Below are 20976 nucleotides of genomic sequence, written 5' to 3' on the forward strand. Positions count from 1 at the left end.
TGTGCTGAAATCACAGACGAAATAAAGAATCCAGAACTTTTTAACATTGTAAAGCGATTTTAAGTTCATGGGCCTTGTGGTAAACAAAATAGGAATTCACCCTGCATGGATCCTGAGATGGGTCATTTAAATGTATTGCTGACAATTCGACGATCGTAGCATTGTATAATCTTTATTTGAGTACAAAATTTAAAGGTCATATTGACTGGGCAATAATAGGTATTATATTATTATAACACCATAATGTTGAAATAGTAATACAGTAACGATTACAAAAATAATATTATTATTTTTGTGAGATCAAAATTCCAAAAAGTGTCCGTCAAATAAAAATAAATTTTTAATTTTTCATAAAAAATTGCAGATATCTCGCGCGTTCACGCGCGTTTCTTTTAGCTAGTTAAAATAATATTTCTTGAATTATCTAATGCTCACAAATTAAAATATACTTTATATTATAACATTGTTAAACAAAATAAAATAAAAAAATAAGACCGAGTGATAAATTTATTTTACATATTATTAAATAAAAGTGTCACTTACCTTCTTTTAAAAATTGTATGGCAGTTTTTAATAACAAATGGTAATTATGACAAATAAAAATTATGACAAACCAAAAATATGACATTTTAACATTCTATTAAATGATAATTATGGAAAATGAACAATATGTTAAATTATAATTATACTAGATAAATATAATGTAAATTAAAAAATATGACAAATAAATATTATGTTCAAAAAAGTTAGAACAAATTAATATTATGTTACATACAAACTATGATAAAAGAACATTATGTAACATACAAATTATATTAAATGAGCATTATGTCGTATGGACATTATGTCAAATAAATTTTATATCAAAATATAGTTATGTCAAATGAATATTATGTCTTCAACAAATTATATTAAATAAACATTATATCAAATAAATATTATATTAAATAAAAATTATGTCCATTGATAATTATAACAAATAAATATTACGACATAAATAATTGTGTCAAATAAATATTATGTAAAATGAATATTATGACAAATAAATATTTTGTTCAAAAAAAGTTATGACAAAATAATATTATGTAAACAGTGATTTATAGTAAATGAGTAGTATTGCAAAAAATAATTATATCCTACGACTGTTATATTAAATACAAATTATGCTAAATAAACCTTATGACAAATAAAAGTTATTATGAATGAGCATTAGGTCAATTGAAACTTATGCTAAAGCACAATTATGACCAATTAAAATTATATCAAATACTAGTTCTATCAAATTTATTTATATCAAATAAACATTATGTCATTTGAGTTTTGGGAAAAATACAGGCGACTCCAGGTTTCAAATTGAAGAAACCGCCAGTTACTCTTTCAGTTTTTTTATCGATTGAAATTTTTTACTCCGTGTGGGTTTTCGAGGTCACTGAAGACGAATCTGATGTTAGATTTAAAAAATTCGAAATGGCGTATCGAATACTGCTTACGATGAAATAATATTCAGATTTTTTTGTTTCTTGCCTGCAAAAAGAGAACACGAACTAACTTGTAGGTCAGACTACGTTTTTCTAGATACATTTTTCTAAATTCATTTTTCACATTTTTCATTTCTAGATACATCTTAAGAAAGAGAATCTACCATATGGCAGTCCTGGCAATTGAAATTTGTTTTTCCTTGTGTGTCTGTGTTAGTCAAAAAACAAGGCATATCAATTTTTTAACTCAGAACCTCAATTTTTTTCTCTTAAACCCTTCATTTTGGGGTAAAAATAAAGTACCTAAACTTGGTACTTCGAATTCATACCGGAACCTAAAATTTTTTTAAGAAATATGTGCAAAAAATCAGTTTTTTTCAAATTGCCGCATTCCATGACATTTTAATAAAAAAATAGTAATTATAAAAACGAAAGTCATACTTTCTAAATTTTTTAACTACAGTATTTAGTATACAGTATAATATTTAGTATTTCTATACTAGAATGTCATGGAATGCAGCAATTTAAAAAAACTGATTTTTTGCACATATTTCTTAAAAAATTTTTAGGTTCCGGTATAAATTTGAAGTACCAAATTTAGGTGATTTATTTTTACCCCAAAATGAAGGGTTTGAGCCAAAAAAATTGAGGTTCTGAGTTAAAAAATTGATATGACTTGTTTTTTGACTAATTTGACTGGATAAGTAGCGCGAGTCCTGTCTTCGCAGGACATTGAATATTTAATTTCTTAGAAACAAAAAAAACAGTTTTTCAAAATTGAGTATTTTTTGAGAAAAAATCTAAGCCTTCCAATAAAAATGAAATAAAAAAAACGAGCCTGAAGATGAAAAAATTAAAATTTATTTTTCAAAAATTTTGGTCAAAATTTTTTTTTTTAAATCGATTACGCTAATCGAAAGATTATGAAAAAATCTAAAGGAATCATGTTTAGAAATTATTTTTTATAAGTGTGACACGCATTATTAAGTATTGTTTTTTTTCGCCCATCGGAAAGCAGCTCGAAGTTTTTACGTCGTTAGCTTCCGACGGTAGACTTAAGCAGTTGAGTAAATAATGTATCGTTTCCTTTAATTTCTTTAATTATTGTAATTCCTATTCTTTTACTTATTTTAAAGTCAATTATTTCTTTTCTCAATAAATGTATGAAAGGGGAATCTTAGTTTCATTGTCTTCTCCTCCTATTAAAATTTCACGATCATAAAGATAAAATTTAAAGCTTCACGTACCTTGGCAGCTAAAGTTTAAAAAAAAGAAAATTCGAACCCCTTAATAAAAACAAATTTGATTCCCAAATTTGGCAGCTTGGTGCCTCTCTAAACCAATTAAAGACCAACTTTAAAGTCTTTTATTAAATAAAAATATATAATATTATATAATTCATTTCGATGTGTTACATTTCCCACAAATTCAAAAATTATATCTTAAATTAAATATCTACTCAATTTAGTGGAATTGTACGGAGAAGATAAGTACGTGAAAGTTCAGACCATGTTGCCTTTTTTCAGAACAATAATTTATTCCATGATCATAGGTCGATAAACCTCATCGATATAATTATTTTCTAAATTATCATCTTTTAATGAGCTCCAAAACCATAGATTTCTAATAGATCTCGCGTTGCCGGTAAAATTAAAAATTTTATCTCAATTTAAAAACTTCTTTGCGTGGTAATATTATTTAGTTACAATTGTTAATATAATTTCAGGGCGACCTAAACCTTCAGTAACTTGGTGGCAAGACGGTAAGCTTTTAGATGGTGTAATGGATGCTCCAGAAATTGAACGCTATTCAACAAAATTTACAGTAAATATGTTATTTATTGATAAAGTTTCAAAATCATTATGGGGAACTAAATTAGAATGCAGAGCTCAATCTGGAGAAATAGGAAAACCTGTTATAAAGGAAGTACCGCTAGATGTATACTGTAAGTTTATAGTTTAATTTCATATTTAGTTTTATTTAGTGAACTGAAGTTAAAAAGATTATTAACGCTAAGTTCGTCAGAGCATTTAAAATGGTAATTTCGCTTATTTAGTAAAATCTGTCGCACTTTTACTTATTAACGGTAGGTGGTAAGTTTTTTAAAAAATATTTAGTAATCAATTTTTTCCAAAAAAATTTTTTTTGACAAGTTTTTATTTCTAAAAAAAGTTTTTTATCAAAGTTCAATTTCTCAAAAATATTTTTAAATTTTTCTAAAAGTAATAATTTATTTTTGAAATTTTTTCTTTTAAAATGTTGAATTGTTTGTATTATAATTTGCAGTCCCTCTTATTAAAAATTTATGTTATGCCCAACACTTCTAAGATAACTAAGAATATCATCTGCAGCATAATCATAATATCGAGACACAATAGTGTGAAGTCTTTGTTAATTTTACTTGTTAATATTTGTTAATTTTAGAAAAAAAATTTAGAAATTGTTTTTTAGAAAAAGTGTACCCCAACCATTATTGACATTCAAAAAAAGACTTACAAAACATCCACCCTTACTTCATACTGCTTAAGGGGGAGAGACTTTATTTGTTAACTTTTTAAGTTTACGAAAATGTATTTATACATAAAAAAAAGTTTCAATTTGTTGCCTGTAGAGGCTGCTAAAGTTGGTCTCGTCTCTCTGCATCGCAAATCGGTGGGCAAGATTCCGGTTAGACTGTTTAATCTAGAACGAAAATTCAAATTTTTTTATGAATTTGTAATAGATTTAGCTTAAGAGTACGTAGGATAGTTTAAAATCCGCTACGTACTCTAAAGCATTAGTAAATGCCGATAAAAAAAACTTTGGCGGAAGTCAATCCGATCAAAATTGTTCACACCTATCTTTAACGAAGAAAAAGTTGATACACGATGCCGAAAAAAACTCTTAAATAATTTAAATCTTTGTTCCCTAAATAAACAAAATTTCAAAGATTCAAAATCGTAACCGATCTTCCAGCATTATTTTTTAAGAATTTATTGTTGTTTTATGCATTATAATGAAAAATTACTTCATTACGATGCGATGTGCAGATCAGTTGAAATTACAAGTGCAATCTTTTTATACTTATTAAATGTAAAAATAATAATAACAACAATAATACATGACTATAATTTTTGTGAATAAAAGATGGATGATCAATTTTGTGATTTTAAATCCGTACTGTCAACAAAAATAATAAAAGAGTATTTTCCCTAGAACACCGCAGATGTAAACATAAGATTATCCGAATTTTCTATCATTTTTCATTCTTATTAATATACGCAACATTAGTTATTGCTATTCCAATTTGTATTTGTATCATGTATGAACATAAATAATAACAATTTGGTTAAAATTAGTTCAAAGTTTTGTAGATGTAGTTGATTTATTTTTAATCACCCGTGTTGTCATGATTAAAATAGAAATATTGTGCCTTATGTGGTAGAAAAAATGTTTGCAAAGACAGTAATTTAAAATTTTTGTTCTTCACAGAAAGTCAAAAAAAGATCTTTAAAACTTTTATGAATAAAAGTTTTTCTTTAAATAATTTTAAATTTTCAACGATAGAGTATGTTCAGATAATATTTTTTGACAATTTACACTTGATAGAAAATTTTGTTTTATTTAAAAAAAATTTCTATTCTCAAAAGTTTGGATCAGCTTTTCTTGATTTTTTGTGACGAAAAAAGTTTCTAAAAAAGTCTTTGCAAACAATTTTTCTACCACATAAGGCAAAAACATTCTATTTTAATCATTACAACACGCGTGATTTAACTTGTAGTAATAAGTCAATTTTAAATAGATTAAAAATAAATTAACTACATCTACAAAACTTTGAACTAATTTTAACCAACTTGTTATCATTTATGTTCATACACGATATAAAAACAAATTGCAATAGCAGTAACTAATGTTGTGTTTATTAATAAGAATAAGAAATTATAGAAAATTTGGATAATCTAATGTTTACATCTGCGGTGTTCTAGGGAAAATACTCTTTTATTATTTTTGTTGACAGTACGGATTTAAAATTACAAAATTGATCATCCATCTTTTATTCACAAAAATTATAGTAATGTATTATTTTTGTTATTTCTACATTTAATAAGTATAAAAAGATTGCTCTTGTAATTTCAACTAATCTGCACATCGTAATGAAGCAATTTTTCATTATAATGCATAAAACAACAATAAATTCTTAAAAAATAATGCAGGAGGATCGGTTAGGATTTTGAATCTTTGAAATTTTGTTTATTTAGTGTACAGAGATTTAAAATATTCAAGAGTTTTTTTCGGCATCGGGGACCAACTTTTTCTTCATTAAAGACAGGTGTGTGTTCGAGCTAGACTGCCCACCGTTTTGAAAAATGTGATCTCAAGAAAAACGCGTTTACAGTTTTGACGTATGAAAACTTATAGAAAAATAAACTCAACGTTAATCTGCGATGCCTGCACCGTATAATTAGCCTTCTACATTAATATTGGCTTCATCTTAAGTCTTTGGAGCGGCTGTGAGCGTAAAAGAACGCAATTGTTACCACTGAAAAAGAGAAAATAGCCGACAGCGCTAAAAAACACTCGAAGCGCACTTGGACTCCTTCTGCAGATTTCGATTTTTTGCACATAAAATAACTTCGAAATCACTTTTGATGAAATAATTTCTATTCTACACATTATAAACTATCGTTTAAGAAAACAAATAAAAATCGATTTTTTTCGGCTCAAAGCTCAAAGAAATCCGCGTGTAATTAATGCGGATTCCGCGAGTGAATTTGGGCAGGGAATAAATAAGGAAAAAGGCGTATGATTGAAGTCGTTGATCAACAAGCAAACTCCAAAAGAGCATATATCGAGGAAAAAAAACGAATTTTGGTTGAGCTAGAGCGTTTGTTGGACGATGGTAACTCAATGGGTAAACGGTCTAAACTCAAAACCCCACTTCCTTCAGGGTCAAATATAGATTTAAATCAGGCAGTATTTTCAGTTCTTAACCGGGCTGGAGAGAAAATTGCAAAAAATGATTCGGAGCATTTAATTATCAGGTTGAAGTCCGCGAAAAACTTGCCAAAATTTTCCAGTGACGTGTTAGAGTGGCTTCGCTGGTAAAATTCAAAGATAGAAATTATATAATGAGTACTTTTCATAGCGGCAAGTATAAAGTTAAAAATTATGGATTCAGGTTAAATTTACTCGAATAATCAAAATTTTTAATTAAATAATTTTTTTTAAATTATTTTATATTTGAATGTAACAGTTAGCAAACATGAAGTGAGAGAATTATTTCCACGTGTGGGGGCACCGCCTATGGGCCCCCTCTATCTCCCTTTTCCATGTACGAATGTGTGAGTGAGCGATTAGATAACCGAATTTGTATGAGTGACGAATTTGTCACCTCATTAGCATACTTGCTGCCTACCGGGCTGGTCGTCTATAGTCGTCGGTGTTAATCTTATATTTGTTACAATAAATAATCAAGTGGTTTATAATTATGTGGTGTTATAATTATTGATCCTTCGTGCCCTTCTCCGAGTCGTACTCAACTTCCTGGGACCATCCTCCAGGAAGATACCACACACGCTTATGTCGTATTGGGTTGCTACGCAGATAAAATCTTTTAAGAAATTGATATGAATTCTATGTCAAAGGTCTTATCTAGTGGGGTTATGTTTATATTCTCTTTGGAATTACGATCTTGCAGTTTAAGTTTTAAAGAAACTGTCAACGCTATTTTATTTTGGAGATTATTTAGAGCAAATTTCACTAAAAATATAAAATTTTTTAACTCTAAATAGTAAAAAGCGCTATATAGCGACTAGCGGTATTCATAATCCCACCACTGTACGCAGTGAAGAATTCATATGCTTTCAGTCCGGGGATTTCTCTAATGTTATATTTTTTCATTATTTCTATTTAATTAAATTTTTGTGATTCATCGATTTTGAGAAACGAATGAGTTCAAACACGATGTTGAATGACCATAAACATAACTGTTTAGGCAATTATCACCCACATACTATCAAATTTCCAACAAAGGGAATAATAGGTATTGTCTAAATTTAAAGAGACATTATCTTCTTAATTTTTATTATTTAATATAATGAAACACGTAAGAACTATATCATCAGATTTGATTGTTAAAATATAGTAGAAATTTATGAATAAAATAAAATTTTTATAAGTTTGTTTTGCCTATTTCTTATTCTATACTTATATTCGCTTGAAACTCGTTACTCGCGGGTTTTAGGGGTCCCTGATTACGAATCTGAGGTCAGTTTTTTAAAATAATTTTAAACGTTTCTGATTATAAAAAAAATTTATGACTTAATTTTCATTATAGTTTAACAGAAACTGTATTTTTTTTAAAAAAAGTACTAATTTTGTTGTTTTGTGAAAGTTAAACAAATTTATTTTTATTAATTTTCAACTGAAAATTTTTTTTTACTTATTTGTCTGCTATTAAGCCTGGAAACAAAAAATTTCGACATTAATTGGTTATTTTTTACTAAAAAAATTAAAAACAAAAAAAAGGTGGGACGTTCTTCGTCCCACCATACCGCAGAGGGATAAACAATTGATTGATTATCGTTTCGAAGAATTTGATGCTAAGGAAAATAATAATAAATAAAGGAATTATATTTATAATATTTTAAAATAAACAATTAATCTGACGATATAGTCTTTATTTTTTTAAATGCTCTTCTTCTTTCGAATGCTCCTGACAAGCGATTTTTCTCAGTGAGTAAATTTTTATTGTTAACTTCGAAAACAAATCGTGTTGGTAGAAATCGTGAGAAAGCTCCTGACAATCAGAGGTTCCAAGTTCGAAAGACTTGACTTTGTAGTTTTTATTTTATAGACTAAAAAATTTGTTTATCTCTTTCTAAATCCGTTTCTAACACTTGTCGAGAACAATGCCATTGTTTGACTGTCAATCATTTTCCTTTAACTGACTTTTATTTCCAAAAATCTTTAATTTCTCAAAAATAATAATTTTAGGATTATTTAACTTTTAACATTAATTTTTAAATGATTTTTACTTTAATATAAAATATAATTTATCACATTATTATTAAATTTAGCAATAAAATAAAATAATTTTTAATATTTTATGTTATGAATATTTAAAAAATATAAAATAAAATTTATTCGTTTAATAATAATTTGTAAAACTTCTTTATTCTATAAAAAAATTATCTTTAAATTAAATTAATAATTCTTTTTATTCGAATTTATATCTACCTTCTCTTTCTATTATTTTTCCTGTTAACATTTTTATTGTGTTATCTATTAATATCTTCTCTCTCTTTCTAGTATTTCCAGAAATTCTATTTTTTTAATTTTAAATTCAATTCTATATATTATTTTATATGTAATATGTTATTAAATTATAATTCTTTAAATAATTTTATAATTAAATTTTTGGACTATTGAAATACCAAATCTATTGAAATTCAACTTGCTTAAAACACACCGGTTATTTATACAGTCTTGCTTTAACTAAAGAATTTTTTGCAAAAATGCCATCATCTCTGATTTTCACGTATAATTCATTTGTTGAAAGTAGTCAAAGCAAAAAACATAATCTACAAAGAGGAAGAACTTGACAGCTTAGCTGGAACCGTATTAATTAAATTAAAGAACCCAAAAGATAAACCTGCTCAAAATTTTACCCGCACAATTTTATTATCGCTCCTCATCGGACGAAACGAAAACTTACACATAAAAAAAACTGTACTTGTTTTATTTTTATCCACTTTTTGTCAAGGTAGCGCGCAAAAAACACTTTTACGGGTCCAACAGGCTCGAGCGGCGCAGGTAGCACGCGTGCGGACTGACCGATTCGAAAACAAAAATTTGAAAATTTCGTAACGTTGCAATTATAACCAACTATTAGCTTCCACGACCATGGTGGAGAAATGTGAAGCCCCCTTAATGAAAAATATTGTAATCAGAAAAAAAGGGAATAAAACAAAATATTGTAAACTATAGTAAATTCAGATTAACAATTTATTAAAAATAAACACCTCAAGGATCCAAGAGAAACTCTTATATTCGAATCATTGAACTTTCACTGTCGAGATTAATTTATTTTCAGCCTGACTGATACAACCAGATTGGCACAGGAAAGACTAATCAATAAACTCTCAGTAGGAGCGAGTAGAGTTTTTAGAGGCAGTTTGAGGATCGAGATGCAGCCGAATCCATACTGTTTGATTAATTATAAAATCATATAATGTGATTTTATCCATTTGATTATTTTATTTTCTTGCACTGCTCCAATAGGCTCATCATATAATTGTTTCAAAATTAACTGTGCACTATTGTAAACTGCGCCTGCAAAATCGCAACCCGGTCTGATATTTGATAGATTCTTGATCTTACACTTATCGGCGGGGATGGCTATTGCGCATGCCAGCATCGAGTCAGGAAGTAGGCCGAGCAATTTGCAATTGCTCGACCTTCACGTTTTGAACGCCGTGGTTGGCGGAACTGAATATTATATATAAAATTATAATAATTTGCCTAGTCATAATTTGACTTTATCTAATAAAAAATGGCGGTGAGTCAATTGTATTACTGACTATTAATTAAAAGTAAAGATTAAATAAACTCTTGGATTCTTGAGTGATTCTCACTCAAGAGTAATAATGTATAGAGTCCTTTTTTATCTTAATAAATTCTGTTGTGTGAAATATTATTTATTGTTATTTTATTAAAGTCAACTCTCGAACTCATTCCCACCGCACAGTGGCCGATTTCCCGAAAAACCTGGCCAAAAGTCAAAAAATTTTTTTTAGAAATTTATACTTTTTATTATTGAATATTATAAAGGAGGGTTCACTGCATAATTTTGCGAAAAAAATTACACTTTTTTTATCACCAATTTATTATGTGAACAAGTAAAAGTGATCTTTGCCAGAGATTTACTCAGAACGTTTCATAACTATAAATTTTCGTCACAGTTAAAATAGTGAAAATATACTAATATACAGCAGATTTTTGAATATCTTTTTTTGGGAATTATTAACAAAGGTGTATGAAATAGGTTGAATGTATTTATCATCACATTTAAAACGTACAGTTTTAAAAAAATGACATTAAACATCGCTATTCATGGCTACGATTTTTGTATTGTTTTATCAACGTAAATCATGAAAATAGTTGTGAAATCCACCGATATCCGCGCCCTACCTGGTATTATCATAAACTAGAATATATTTTTGATTCATTTTAATTGAAATCAGCTGCCCCAAGCTGCCCCTGCAGTTTTGGTATCACTTTTTATTTCACCCAGCGCGGTTTAACGACAGCCCGTTGCACCGGCCGGCGGTGCAACTGAACGTGAAAGACTGACTTTTTCTTCATTCGCATTCGCTTTAAACTAAAATTTAAGCACTTTCTGTAATTTAAAAAAAATAAACTCTAATACATATACGCAATTTTATAATACCAGCAAATATTTTGGATCCGCCATATTGAATTTGATAAAACAAATGTAAAATTTGATTTCAGAAACCCAGTAAACGTAAGTATACTAAATTTGGTTAAAATCATACCATTTTTTAATTTTTAGCAAAGTTTTTTAAAATCTAAACGGCCATTTTGGATCCGCCATTTTGAATTTGACACAACCAATGTAAAATTTAAATTCAGAAGCCCAAAAAACATGGGTATACCAATTTTGATTGAAATCGTATCATTTTTCGATTTTCAGCAGAGTTTTTAAAATCTAAACGGCCATTTTGGATCCGACATTTTGAATTTGACACAACCAATGTAAAATTTGAATTCAGAAGCCCAAAAAACATGGGTATACCAATTTTGATTGAAATCGTATCATTTTTCGATTTTTGGCCAGGTTTTTCGGGAAATCGGCCACTGTGCACCGGGTTAATATTATTCAATATTGTTTAATATTATTTAACGTTATTTAATAAAATCTCTCACTCAATAAATATGACTTTAAGGTTATATCTTTTTTTATGACGATGCCAGGCGCTCAAAAATAATTAAATTATAAAATAGATCGCCTTTATAATCTGTCATTTATTGAGTTATGTCCCGGACACAATCGAAGTAATATTCAAAAATACATTCCGAATCAAATTGACAGGCTATAATTTAAGTGAAGTGTTAAATTTTATTTTTCGTCCACCAAAAGTTTGGTCACTACCCCGTAGTGGACCTTCAAAATTGGTACCGATTCGCGGACGGGCTAAGTTCCGGCCTTTTTGTATCACTTTTATGCCTCCAGAAAACCTGGAGCTGACTCGCGATCACGAGTTGTACTGCAATGATTTTCACACTTAGACCAGCTTCTAGCCATTGGCTCTGAATTTAGGTAGGTAATTTAGTGTAATTATGATTTTGAATTTTTAGTAGAAGGGACAGTGTCTTTGGGTCTATTGGCCATTGCATTTTTGATGACGTTTTGGATCTTACGCCGCGAGCGCACAGTAGTACAAAATTCAAAACTTTTGTGTTTCCAAAAAATATTAATACTATAGGAATAGTATGTTTAGTTGTTCTATATTAACGTATGAATGCTAGTTTCTGGGAAAAAAATAGTTTTCATTTAAAAACAATTTAAACATTGCCATTCGCGGCATCTTTGTTTTCGTGAAATATTACCGTCAACACATATCTTATAAATTATATAATTATGCAATTCGCTTGAAACTAATGAAGCAAAATACTTATGCAGACTAAACTAGAGGTATTATCCTGTGTGTAAAACATATTTTAAACATTTTCACTTAATATTTTCTGTATCTATGATCGTTATATATATAGGAATAAATTATATAATTTAAAATTCATTTTATTTACTTCGAAGGACCAGAACTTCTGGGGCCTGTGCTAGCCCGTTGTAAAACTATTTTTGATGTATAGAGTACATATTATTGTATTAGATTATGCTTTATATGCAACCACCTGTAGCCACCTTTTTTAAAATTTTCATTTTCAACTTTCGGGTGACGGATATGCCTTAAGTATTAAATATCGTTCTACAATATCTACTGACTCAAATGTTCTGATACTTGGTACTCATGGGTATTTTTAGTCGCTGATTATGAATCTGCAGTCAATTTTTAAAATTTCAAAATGGCGGATCCAAAATGGCGGACAACTTTTTTAAAAAATCGTTCAATTTCAATGAAACTTGGTATCTATGAGTTTTTGGGGTCGCTGATTACGAATTTGAAGAGAATTTTTAAAAATTCAAAATGGCGGCACTAATATGGTTGGTGATTTAAAAAAAATGTTAAATTTCTATGAAACTCGATATCTACGGCTTTTGGGGTCGATGATTAGGAATTTAATTTTATTTTATAAAAGGCACTAATTTTAATTTTTCAAAAATGACTTCAAATTCTTAATCAGAAATTCTAAAAACCTCTAAAATATCAGGACTAATAAAAATCAATCAATTTAAATGAAAATTGTTTGCTAAATTAGATCCGTCATTTTTAATTTTTAAAAGCCAACATCAAATTCGTAACCAGCGACCAAAAATTCCCCTAGGTATCATCGTCCCTAAAAACCCCTACATAACAATTTTTATGGAAATCAAACGAACTTTTTAAAAAAAGTCCGACATATTGGATCCGCCATTTAAAAGTTTTAAAAACCGACATTAAATTCGTAATCAGCGACCCCAAAAACCTCTACATAATAAGTTTTATGGAGATCAAACAAATTTTTAAAAAAAGTCCGCCATATTGGATTCACCATTTTGAATTTTTTAAAACTGACGTCAAATTCGTAATCAGCGACCCAGAAAACCCCTAGATACCAAGTGTCATAAAAATCCATTCAAAACATTGTGAGCTAGGATTTTTGTCGAGCTAGATTCGCTATTCGAACCACTGCGGAGCGTGAGAACGGAAAACGTCCAGCCGCAACGTAACACCTTCTTGGAACTAGATTTTGTTACAACCATAGTTATAAATTATGATACCAAAATATATTATTAATTTATAAAAATTCTTCTCTTTTTTGCTTCCTCGTGGAGGAAGCTTTGTAGTCCTTTCGTTTATAAAACTTTTCAAAGTGGCGGAAACAAATTTTTTTCTTTATAGAAACATGTTATATGAGATCCTGATCAATTGTCCGGATGTATGTATGTGTGTGTGTATGTGTGTGTGGATCCTTTTTTTGTTTAGAAGATAACTTTAACAGGTTTCAATGGATTTAGATAAAATTTAGTAGGCTCATTTATCATATTAATATCTCAAATCTGACCAAAGGATTTTAAAAAATATCCAAAAAAAATTTAATGGTCTTTTTTCCAAAAAATTTTTTTTAATTGAAAAAATTTTTAAATAGAAAAATTTAAGGTTATATATAATAAAATCGTATTCCTTACGTCAAGACGAATCGATTGATATATATAAAGTATACATTTGAGGTAAATTTAAAGAATTAATTAAAGTTAGAAAATCAAAAATTCACATTTTGGCTATAAAATTTTGTGTTTTTTTAAATTGAAGTTTATATATGAAATAATTGTATTACTTACGTCAAGACGAATCGATCGATAATTATAAAGTATACATTTGAAGTAAATTTAAAGAATTAATGAAAGTTAAAAAATCAAAATCACGTTTTGTCAATAAAATTTTGCTTTCTCCATGAGGAAGCAAATTTTTTTGCCGATCGTAAAGAGGAAGCAAAATGTTCATGTAATGAACATCTGAATTTACAACTTGTTTATATTGATTTAGGTAATAATAGAAAAGAATCAGTAAATTCTTTTAATTTTACTGCTTTAATCAATTGGAAATTTCATATAGAAATTTCACTCCGTAAAAGGTGTATATGTCGTAGGCAATTAGAAGAATTCGCCATTTAGCTAAATGCCTAGGCGTTTAGCTAAATGGCACAAAATAGACGAATGGACTTGGAAAATGATTAAATTCGTCTACTTGCCTGAATAGATTAGTCATTTAGCTAAGTGACTAGTCATTTGGCTATTTGCCTGAAGCTGTGTCGGCAAATAGAAGAAAATGGTTATCACTTAGAAATTGAATTATATATTATAGTTTATATAGACTACGGAGAAAAATTTTTTTTAACACATAGAAATTATAAACAGGAGCTGGAAACAAAATAAAATTAATTTCTGAAACAAACGTCAGATATGTACAATTAATTTGTAAAAATTGTAAACAAATGATCAAAACAAAATAAATTGATTTCCTTAAATTACCTTACAATCGCAATGTAAAACCAAACGATGCATTTGTTTCAAATCGGGTACTCTATGTAATTCTCGTTGCCATCAGAGCCAACCATGTTCCAATAAATAAGTAAAATTTAATTTAACTTAACGAATAAATAATAATTAACATTTAAAAATTTTTCTTTCAGAAAACCCAAAAAAATTTTTTTCCGTATTCTATGTAAACTATAATATATAATTCAATTTCTATGTGTTCACCATATTCTTCTATTTGCCAACACAGCTTCAGGCAAATAGCCAAATGCCTAGTCACTTAGCTAAATGACTAATCTATTCAGGCAAGTAGACGAATTTAATCATTTTCCAAGTCCATTCGTCTATTTTGTGCCATTTAGCCAAACGCCTAGGCATTTAGCTAAATGGCGAATTCTTCTAATTGCCTACGACATATATATTACACCCTACACTTTTATAGAAAATAGTAATACTATTTTCTTTTTTTTTGATTGAGACTTTTGTTCTATATAGCAGGTGCACTTGCATTTGTTTTGGTATAGTAGCTTGTAGATCGGCTGCCCCAGAGGGGAGCAGGGGGAATTGAGATAACCGAGGCGATGGATAGAGCCTGACCCTGAATGCATTGCAGCTATAAGCATTGGTGTATAGCACGCGGGTATTGATGTACTTTGCCTAGCTACGACCGTAAAGCCCATGATGGTGTGTGTACCTGCGTTCGCTCTACATCCGCATTAACCCATGAGTGCAAGAGAGACGCGAAATGCACATGATGATCCTTTTTTAGAATGGATAAGTAGTGACAGTGACCTATTTTCTTATTACTAATGCCGATATATTAATTTTAAACGTCCTTCATATTGCAAATATAACATTATAACTAAATTCCCAAAAATTAATAATTCCTAATTTAAGTTTTTAATAAAATTAATAAAGTAACATTGTTACATAAATGTTAGAAATCTAAAATAAAAAAAAATTAATAATGTAACATTGTTACAACAATCTTACAATTTTATCCATATAATTTAATTTTTTAATAAAATTAATAAAGTAACATTGTTAAATAAATGTTACTGTTAGGGATGGATTTTCCGTCACTTTATAATTTTTTTTAATCATTATTTATTAAGAATTATTTTTCGAATATTTATAATGTAAAACAAAACGCACATTATTATTCTTCTTATGAATATTTTTAATTATTGTTTCAAAATTTATTTAATAATTATGTCAAAAGTCTTCTCTTATAATTTATTTATAATGAATCGTTAATTTAAAATGAGTTGCAAAATAATAACATGATCTAAATTCTCATTATGTCATTTAAATGTGGGTCTTCAATATATAACAATTACTTAATTCACTACCCCAGCTAAAAATACAACAATGTTGAAATTGCATGAAAATAAGAAGATGTTAGATGCAAAATCAACTCTTCCACTACATGAATCGGGTGTGATCATTGTCACCGTTTTCATTGTTTAATGAAGTTTAAATAGTTGGTCTTTTTCGGCCAGAGTAACTAGTCAATTCAGTATCATTTCCCGCAGAGCGGATGTTGTATTTATTCCCGCAAAAAGACGGATGATTATATATTGTTGAATCCCACTAAAAGTGGTTGAAGTTATTGATTATTCCCCATATAACTAATATTTTGGTTTGTAATTTTATTCCAGAGTTGATATATGTATGTATACATATGTATACATGCATATATATAAAGAAAAGATTCTCGCTCGGAATAGTAATTAAAAGAAATTAATATTAAAAATAGGCTAGTGAAAACTCTGAAAACCATAAAAAGAACATTCTAATAATTATTGCCTTTTTTTAACACAGGAAAATTTTAACTGTTCTTTACTCGAGTTCGTTTTCTTTGCAAAATAGAGTGATGACTCAACTCAACATTATCTATGTGTATCAAATTTCCTTTACACCTGGTAGCAATGCGAGTTGTACTCGAAGGCTTCGCAGTAATATCAGAGAAAAGAATTTCAAAAAAATTGTAAAGTTAGATTATTTTAATTAGTGTTGTTATAAAAAAAAATTTTTTTTAATTATTTTAGGTATTACCGTAACATTTACTGCAAGAAATCAAAATAGTGCCGATAAAAATAAATTGCCTAAATCACTCGTTTAAAAAAGCATTGTTTGTTTTGAGATCGTCCCAGACATGATTCAAATAATTGTCGGAATTTCGAAAAGATCTCTATTCGAGAACGCTGCAAAATTGTAAAGTCAAAACACCTTTGCTTCAAGTGTCTTTCCGACGGCGATAGATTACTAAAGCATCGGAACATGATGGGACCTAGTTAACAATTTAGGGCTTATTTAATTCCACAAACAAAAATTTTCGGCTCTTTATTTTTTTAAAAAAATGAATGGTGCTGTAAGCATTACTCAAACCTGGAAGCACTACAGCTAAAAACACTTAAAAAAGACAGAAAGCAAAATTCAGTATCAGGAAAAATTTCGGCTTAATTAGGGCTCCAAGTTTGTAAAAAAAATTTCTTCTAAACTCAAATTTAAAAAAAACAAGAGGACAAAATTTTAACTTTCAAAACAAAATTTGAAATACTGCTAAAATACAATTACAATTTAGTTCTTCTTGATGTCCTAATAAAGAAATTTAAAAGTTTAGCTACAATTACTTATTGTCAACAGAACCACTTCAAAAAAGGGCTGAAAATTACTTTTTTTGATTTTTTAACTGAAATGATTTTATAAATTTATAATTATTCTCAAGATTAAATCAATCGTAAGAATATTATTTTCATTAGATTCTACAAAAAAAATCAACGTTAATTATTAATTAATCTTCGCAAACATGAAAATTGTACACTATAGTCGGGAATATGAATAGTGAATTAATAGTAGCAAATTAATTTTATTATTAACTTCGTCTATCACAATTCATCGATGAGTTAAAGAAAAGTCACTCCACATGACAGAACAAATAAATTTATAATCAAATTAAAATTACGCAATTCATCGATGAGTCATATATCCCATAAATAATTATTCAATGCTTTTAGTCTTTTGAAGCAAAGAAGATTAAAATTACAATAAGAAATTAATAATATATCAAGCAATAATGATAATAGCTGATAATAGTCACTACACATTCGACAGAACAAATAAATGTATTAAATTAAAATTACCACACTCCTTAGAGTCGTAGTTAGAGTTGATGGATGTGAGATCAACGGCGCTGCATACGAATAAGAATACGTATATTTCTAAGTTCTATCAATCGCCTTCATCGAACTCCTATGAGAGATTTCTTTTATTAATTGTCGTAGATTGAGAGGATTGGATGATGGTTCCTCCGCCAAACCAAGTGAAATGTTAATCCTCGTATAAAGTGACACGCTATAATAATTTAGCGATTTTAAATTTTACACATTCAAACTTAACTGATTTATTTATATTTCATACCATATGTTTTTATTTATTTCTTTATTTACCTGAAGAAATCTCTCACAGGCCTGTATCACCTTTACAAACCACAACATAACTTTGCAAACATTTTCGGCTCTACTAAAGCTACAAGATTCAACACATACTAAGTCAAATGCCTATTAATAAACAAACAGGGTTGTAAAGGGACATTAACCAGATTTAAATTTCCTACTATTTAAAGTTCTAATAAAAAGGGCTCAATTAATGCTCTTGTTAGAAGCAAATTGAAACTGAAATTTTTGAGATTTTTTTGAAACCTCTAAAGATTTTGCTATGATTATGGGAGGATTGGGCAAGGACAGTTAAGGGGCAAGGATAATTAGTTGATATTATGCTTAGACGGCTTGCTTAAAAATCCCGTCATTCATGGTACATTTTCGTCTTAACACCAATAGATGATAGTAAAAATTCCAAGTCAATCTGCCACCATTTGCGAAGTCAGGAGTTTATTTTTGTAAAAAGTCTGTTTTGCTAAAGTGTCAACGTAGTGTTTATCATATTGTTTTCTATATTAGTGCTTCCGAATATTTATTTACGTAAATATTTTCTGGAGTGGAATTTCGTGCTGAACACAAATATCATATTTACTTTCAAATTAATTCACGTCGTTACTTAAAATTTAGAAAAAACTGAAATATGGGCTTATGGGGCAAGGATAGTTAGAGCTATTACGGCTCGATAAAATCCTGCTAATGGGACTGCAAATTATAAAAAAATGTTTAATTGTTCTTTTTAGGTTGATATACATAATGGTGCGTAATTATATACGGAAGACGAAGCTTATTGACCAAGAAATTGGTGATCATTTGAAGAAAATTGGATAAACCTTAGATTCTAATACAGACGAATTTTAATGCAATAATTGATATTGAGAAAATGTTCAAAACATGTTGTTAATTCTTGATATATTGAATATTCTAAATCCAATAAAATAAAGAAAACAAAGATTTACAGAATTTCTATGTCATTTTTAGCATTCGGATTCTTTTAACTATTCTTTCCCCGGTACTGGGTCAAGGATAGTTAAAAATTTTTTTTGCTTTTTCATTCGTATCTCGTAGGGATTGCAGTCTACAGTAAAATAATGTATAGCAAAATAACTATTGCACTAAAACCACGTTATATTATCATGTGCTTATGGTACATTCTAATGACAATTAATATAATTAATTCTGTAGGCGCTCCTGCGAACCTGTTAACACCCTTCGCCCGCTTTCCACTTCCTTACCTCAAATACTCCAGTTCTTTCAATAGGCGCTCCTGTGAGAGAAGGGTATTCCCTTCTTCCTCCTGGTGAACCGGACTTCTTATGGGCGCTCCCGTAGAAGACTGGCGAACCAGGTCTTACACGTACATACACACTTACACAACACGACCGTCCTTGTCGAGTAGAGGCGCTCCTCTCTCGACCAAGACGATGCTCCAGGACGATCCCCATTTTGAGGAGCTCCTCGGATGGAGAAGACTTCTGGTAAATTCACTTTTGCACTTGCTTCGTGTCGGGTATGAATATGGGAATCGAATCCCATATCTAGCTTCTCCCTGATTACGTAACTAATCGACCTCGCGTGCACGACCCTAGTCATTGTCCGTACCGAAGACAAGGGGGTAACTTCTCGAGCGTACCCCGCGCAAATTCATATCGGTCATCCTGACCGACATCTTCGCGAACGTGTCCATTATTAAATGTCATTTTCTTTAATTTACAGAGTCACTCCGAGCGAGAAGCTACTTTTAACAGTGAGCGAGCAAACTAGCTAGTCTAGTATTCTTTTTTGTTTCCTCGTGGAGGAAGCTTTGTAGTCCTTTCGTTTATAAAAAATTTCAAAGTGTCGGAAACAAATTTTTCTCTATATAGAAACATATTATATGAGATCCTCATCAATTGTCCGGATGTATGTGTGTGTGGATCCCTTTTTTGTTTAGAAGATAATTTAAACAGGTTTTAATAGATTTAGATAAAATTAGGTAAGCTCATTTATCATATTAATATCTCAAATCTGACCAAAGAATTTTAAAAAATACCCCGAAAAAATTTTTAAAAAGAAAACTTTAAGGTTATATATAATAAAATCGTATTTCTTACGCCAAGACAAATCGATCGATATATATAAAGTATAGTTTTAATTTAAATTTAAAGTATTAATGAAAGTTAAAAAATCAAAAATTCACATTTTGGCTATAAAATTTTGTGATTATTTAAATTTAAGTTTATAGATGAAATAATTGTATTCCTTACATGAAAACGAATCGATTGGTATATATAAAATTTACATTTGGGGTAAATTTAATAAATTAATGAAAGTTAAAAATAGAAAATACACATTTTAGCTTAAAAAATTGTTTATTTATTTAAATTCAAGTTTAAATATAAAATAATTGTGTTCCTTGCATTAAAACGAATCGATATAATTGTAAATAATTATAAATTATATATTATTTTTCATTAATATTTAGAAATTTCGGTTAAAATATGAATTTTTGATTTTTTAACTTCCATTAATTTTTTAAATTTATCTCAAATGTATTGGTACTCAAATGTTTATATTATTATATTATTTTCGTATATTTATTTCAATGTTAATGCTTTCTCCACGAGGAAGCAAATTTTTTTGCTGATCGTGAAGAGGAATTCTATTTAAATACGTTTTAAATTTTGAAATGCAGATGGCTCTTCACGCCATCTACTGAGTAAACCTAGAACTAGTGAAAATATGTACCCGGACTCCATCCAGCGAGCAAATTGTATTTTAGCAGTATTTCAAATTTTGGTTTGAAAGTTAAAATTTTGTCCTTTTGTTGTTTTTTTAAATATAAATATAGAAGAAAATTTTTCTTATAAACTTGGAGCCC

General features: G+C 29.0%; 1 protein-coding gene across 6 annotated transcripts in view; it reads left to right on the plus strand.

Moving 5' to 3' along the window:
- The window catches only part of LOC127276942 (neural cell adhesion molecule 2), a 1005192-nt gene that overhangs the window by 198304 nt on the left and 785912 nt on the right, over nt 1–20976 (plus strand). For 5 of the 6 annotated variants that reach the window (XM_051297698.1, XM_051297696.1, XM_051297701.1 and 2 more), the window contains one exon: nt 3205–3423. In XM_051297698.1, the coding sequence (XP_051153655.1) occupies nt 3205–3423 (219 nt within the window). The remainder of the gene's footprint in view (nt 1–3204; nt 3424–20976) is intronic. The other variant, XM_051297697.1, reaches the window with a different exon arrangement.

Source organism: Leptopilina boulardi, unplaced genomic scaffold (assembly GCF_019393585.1).
Source record: "Leptopilina boulardi isolate dan_hultmark-lab unplaced genomic scaffold, ZJU_Lbou_2.1 LbouV2_161, whole genome shotgun sequence".
Classification (NCBI taxonomy): domain Eukaryota; kingdom Metazoa; phylum Arthropoda; class Insecta; order Hymenoptera; family Figitidae; genus Leptopilina; species Leptopilina boulardi.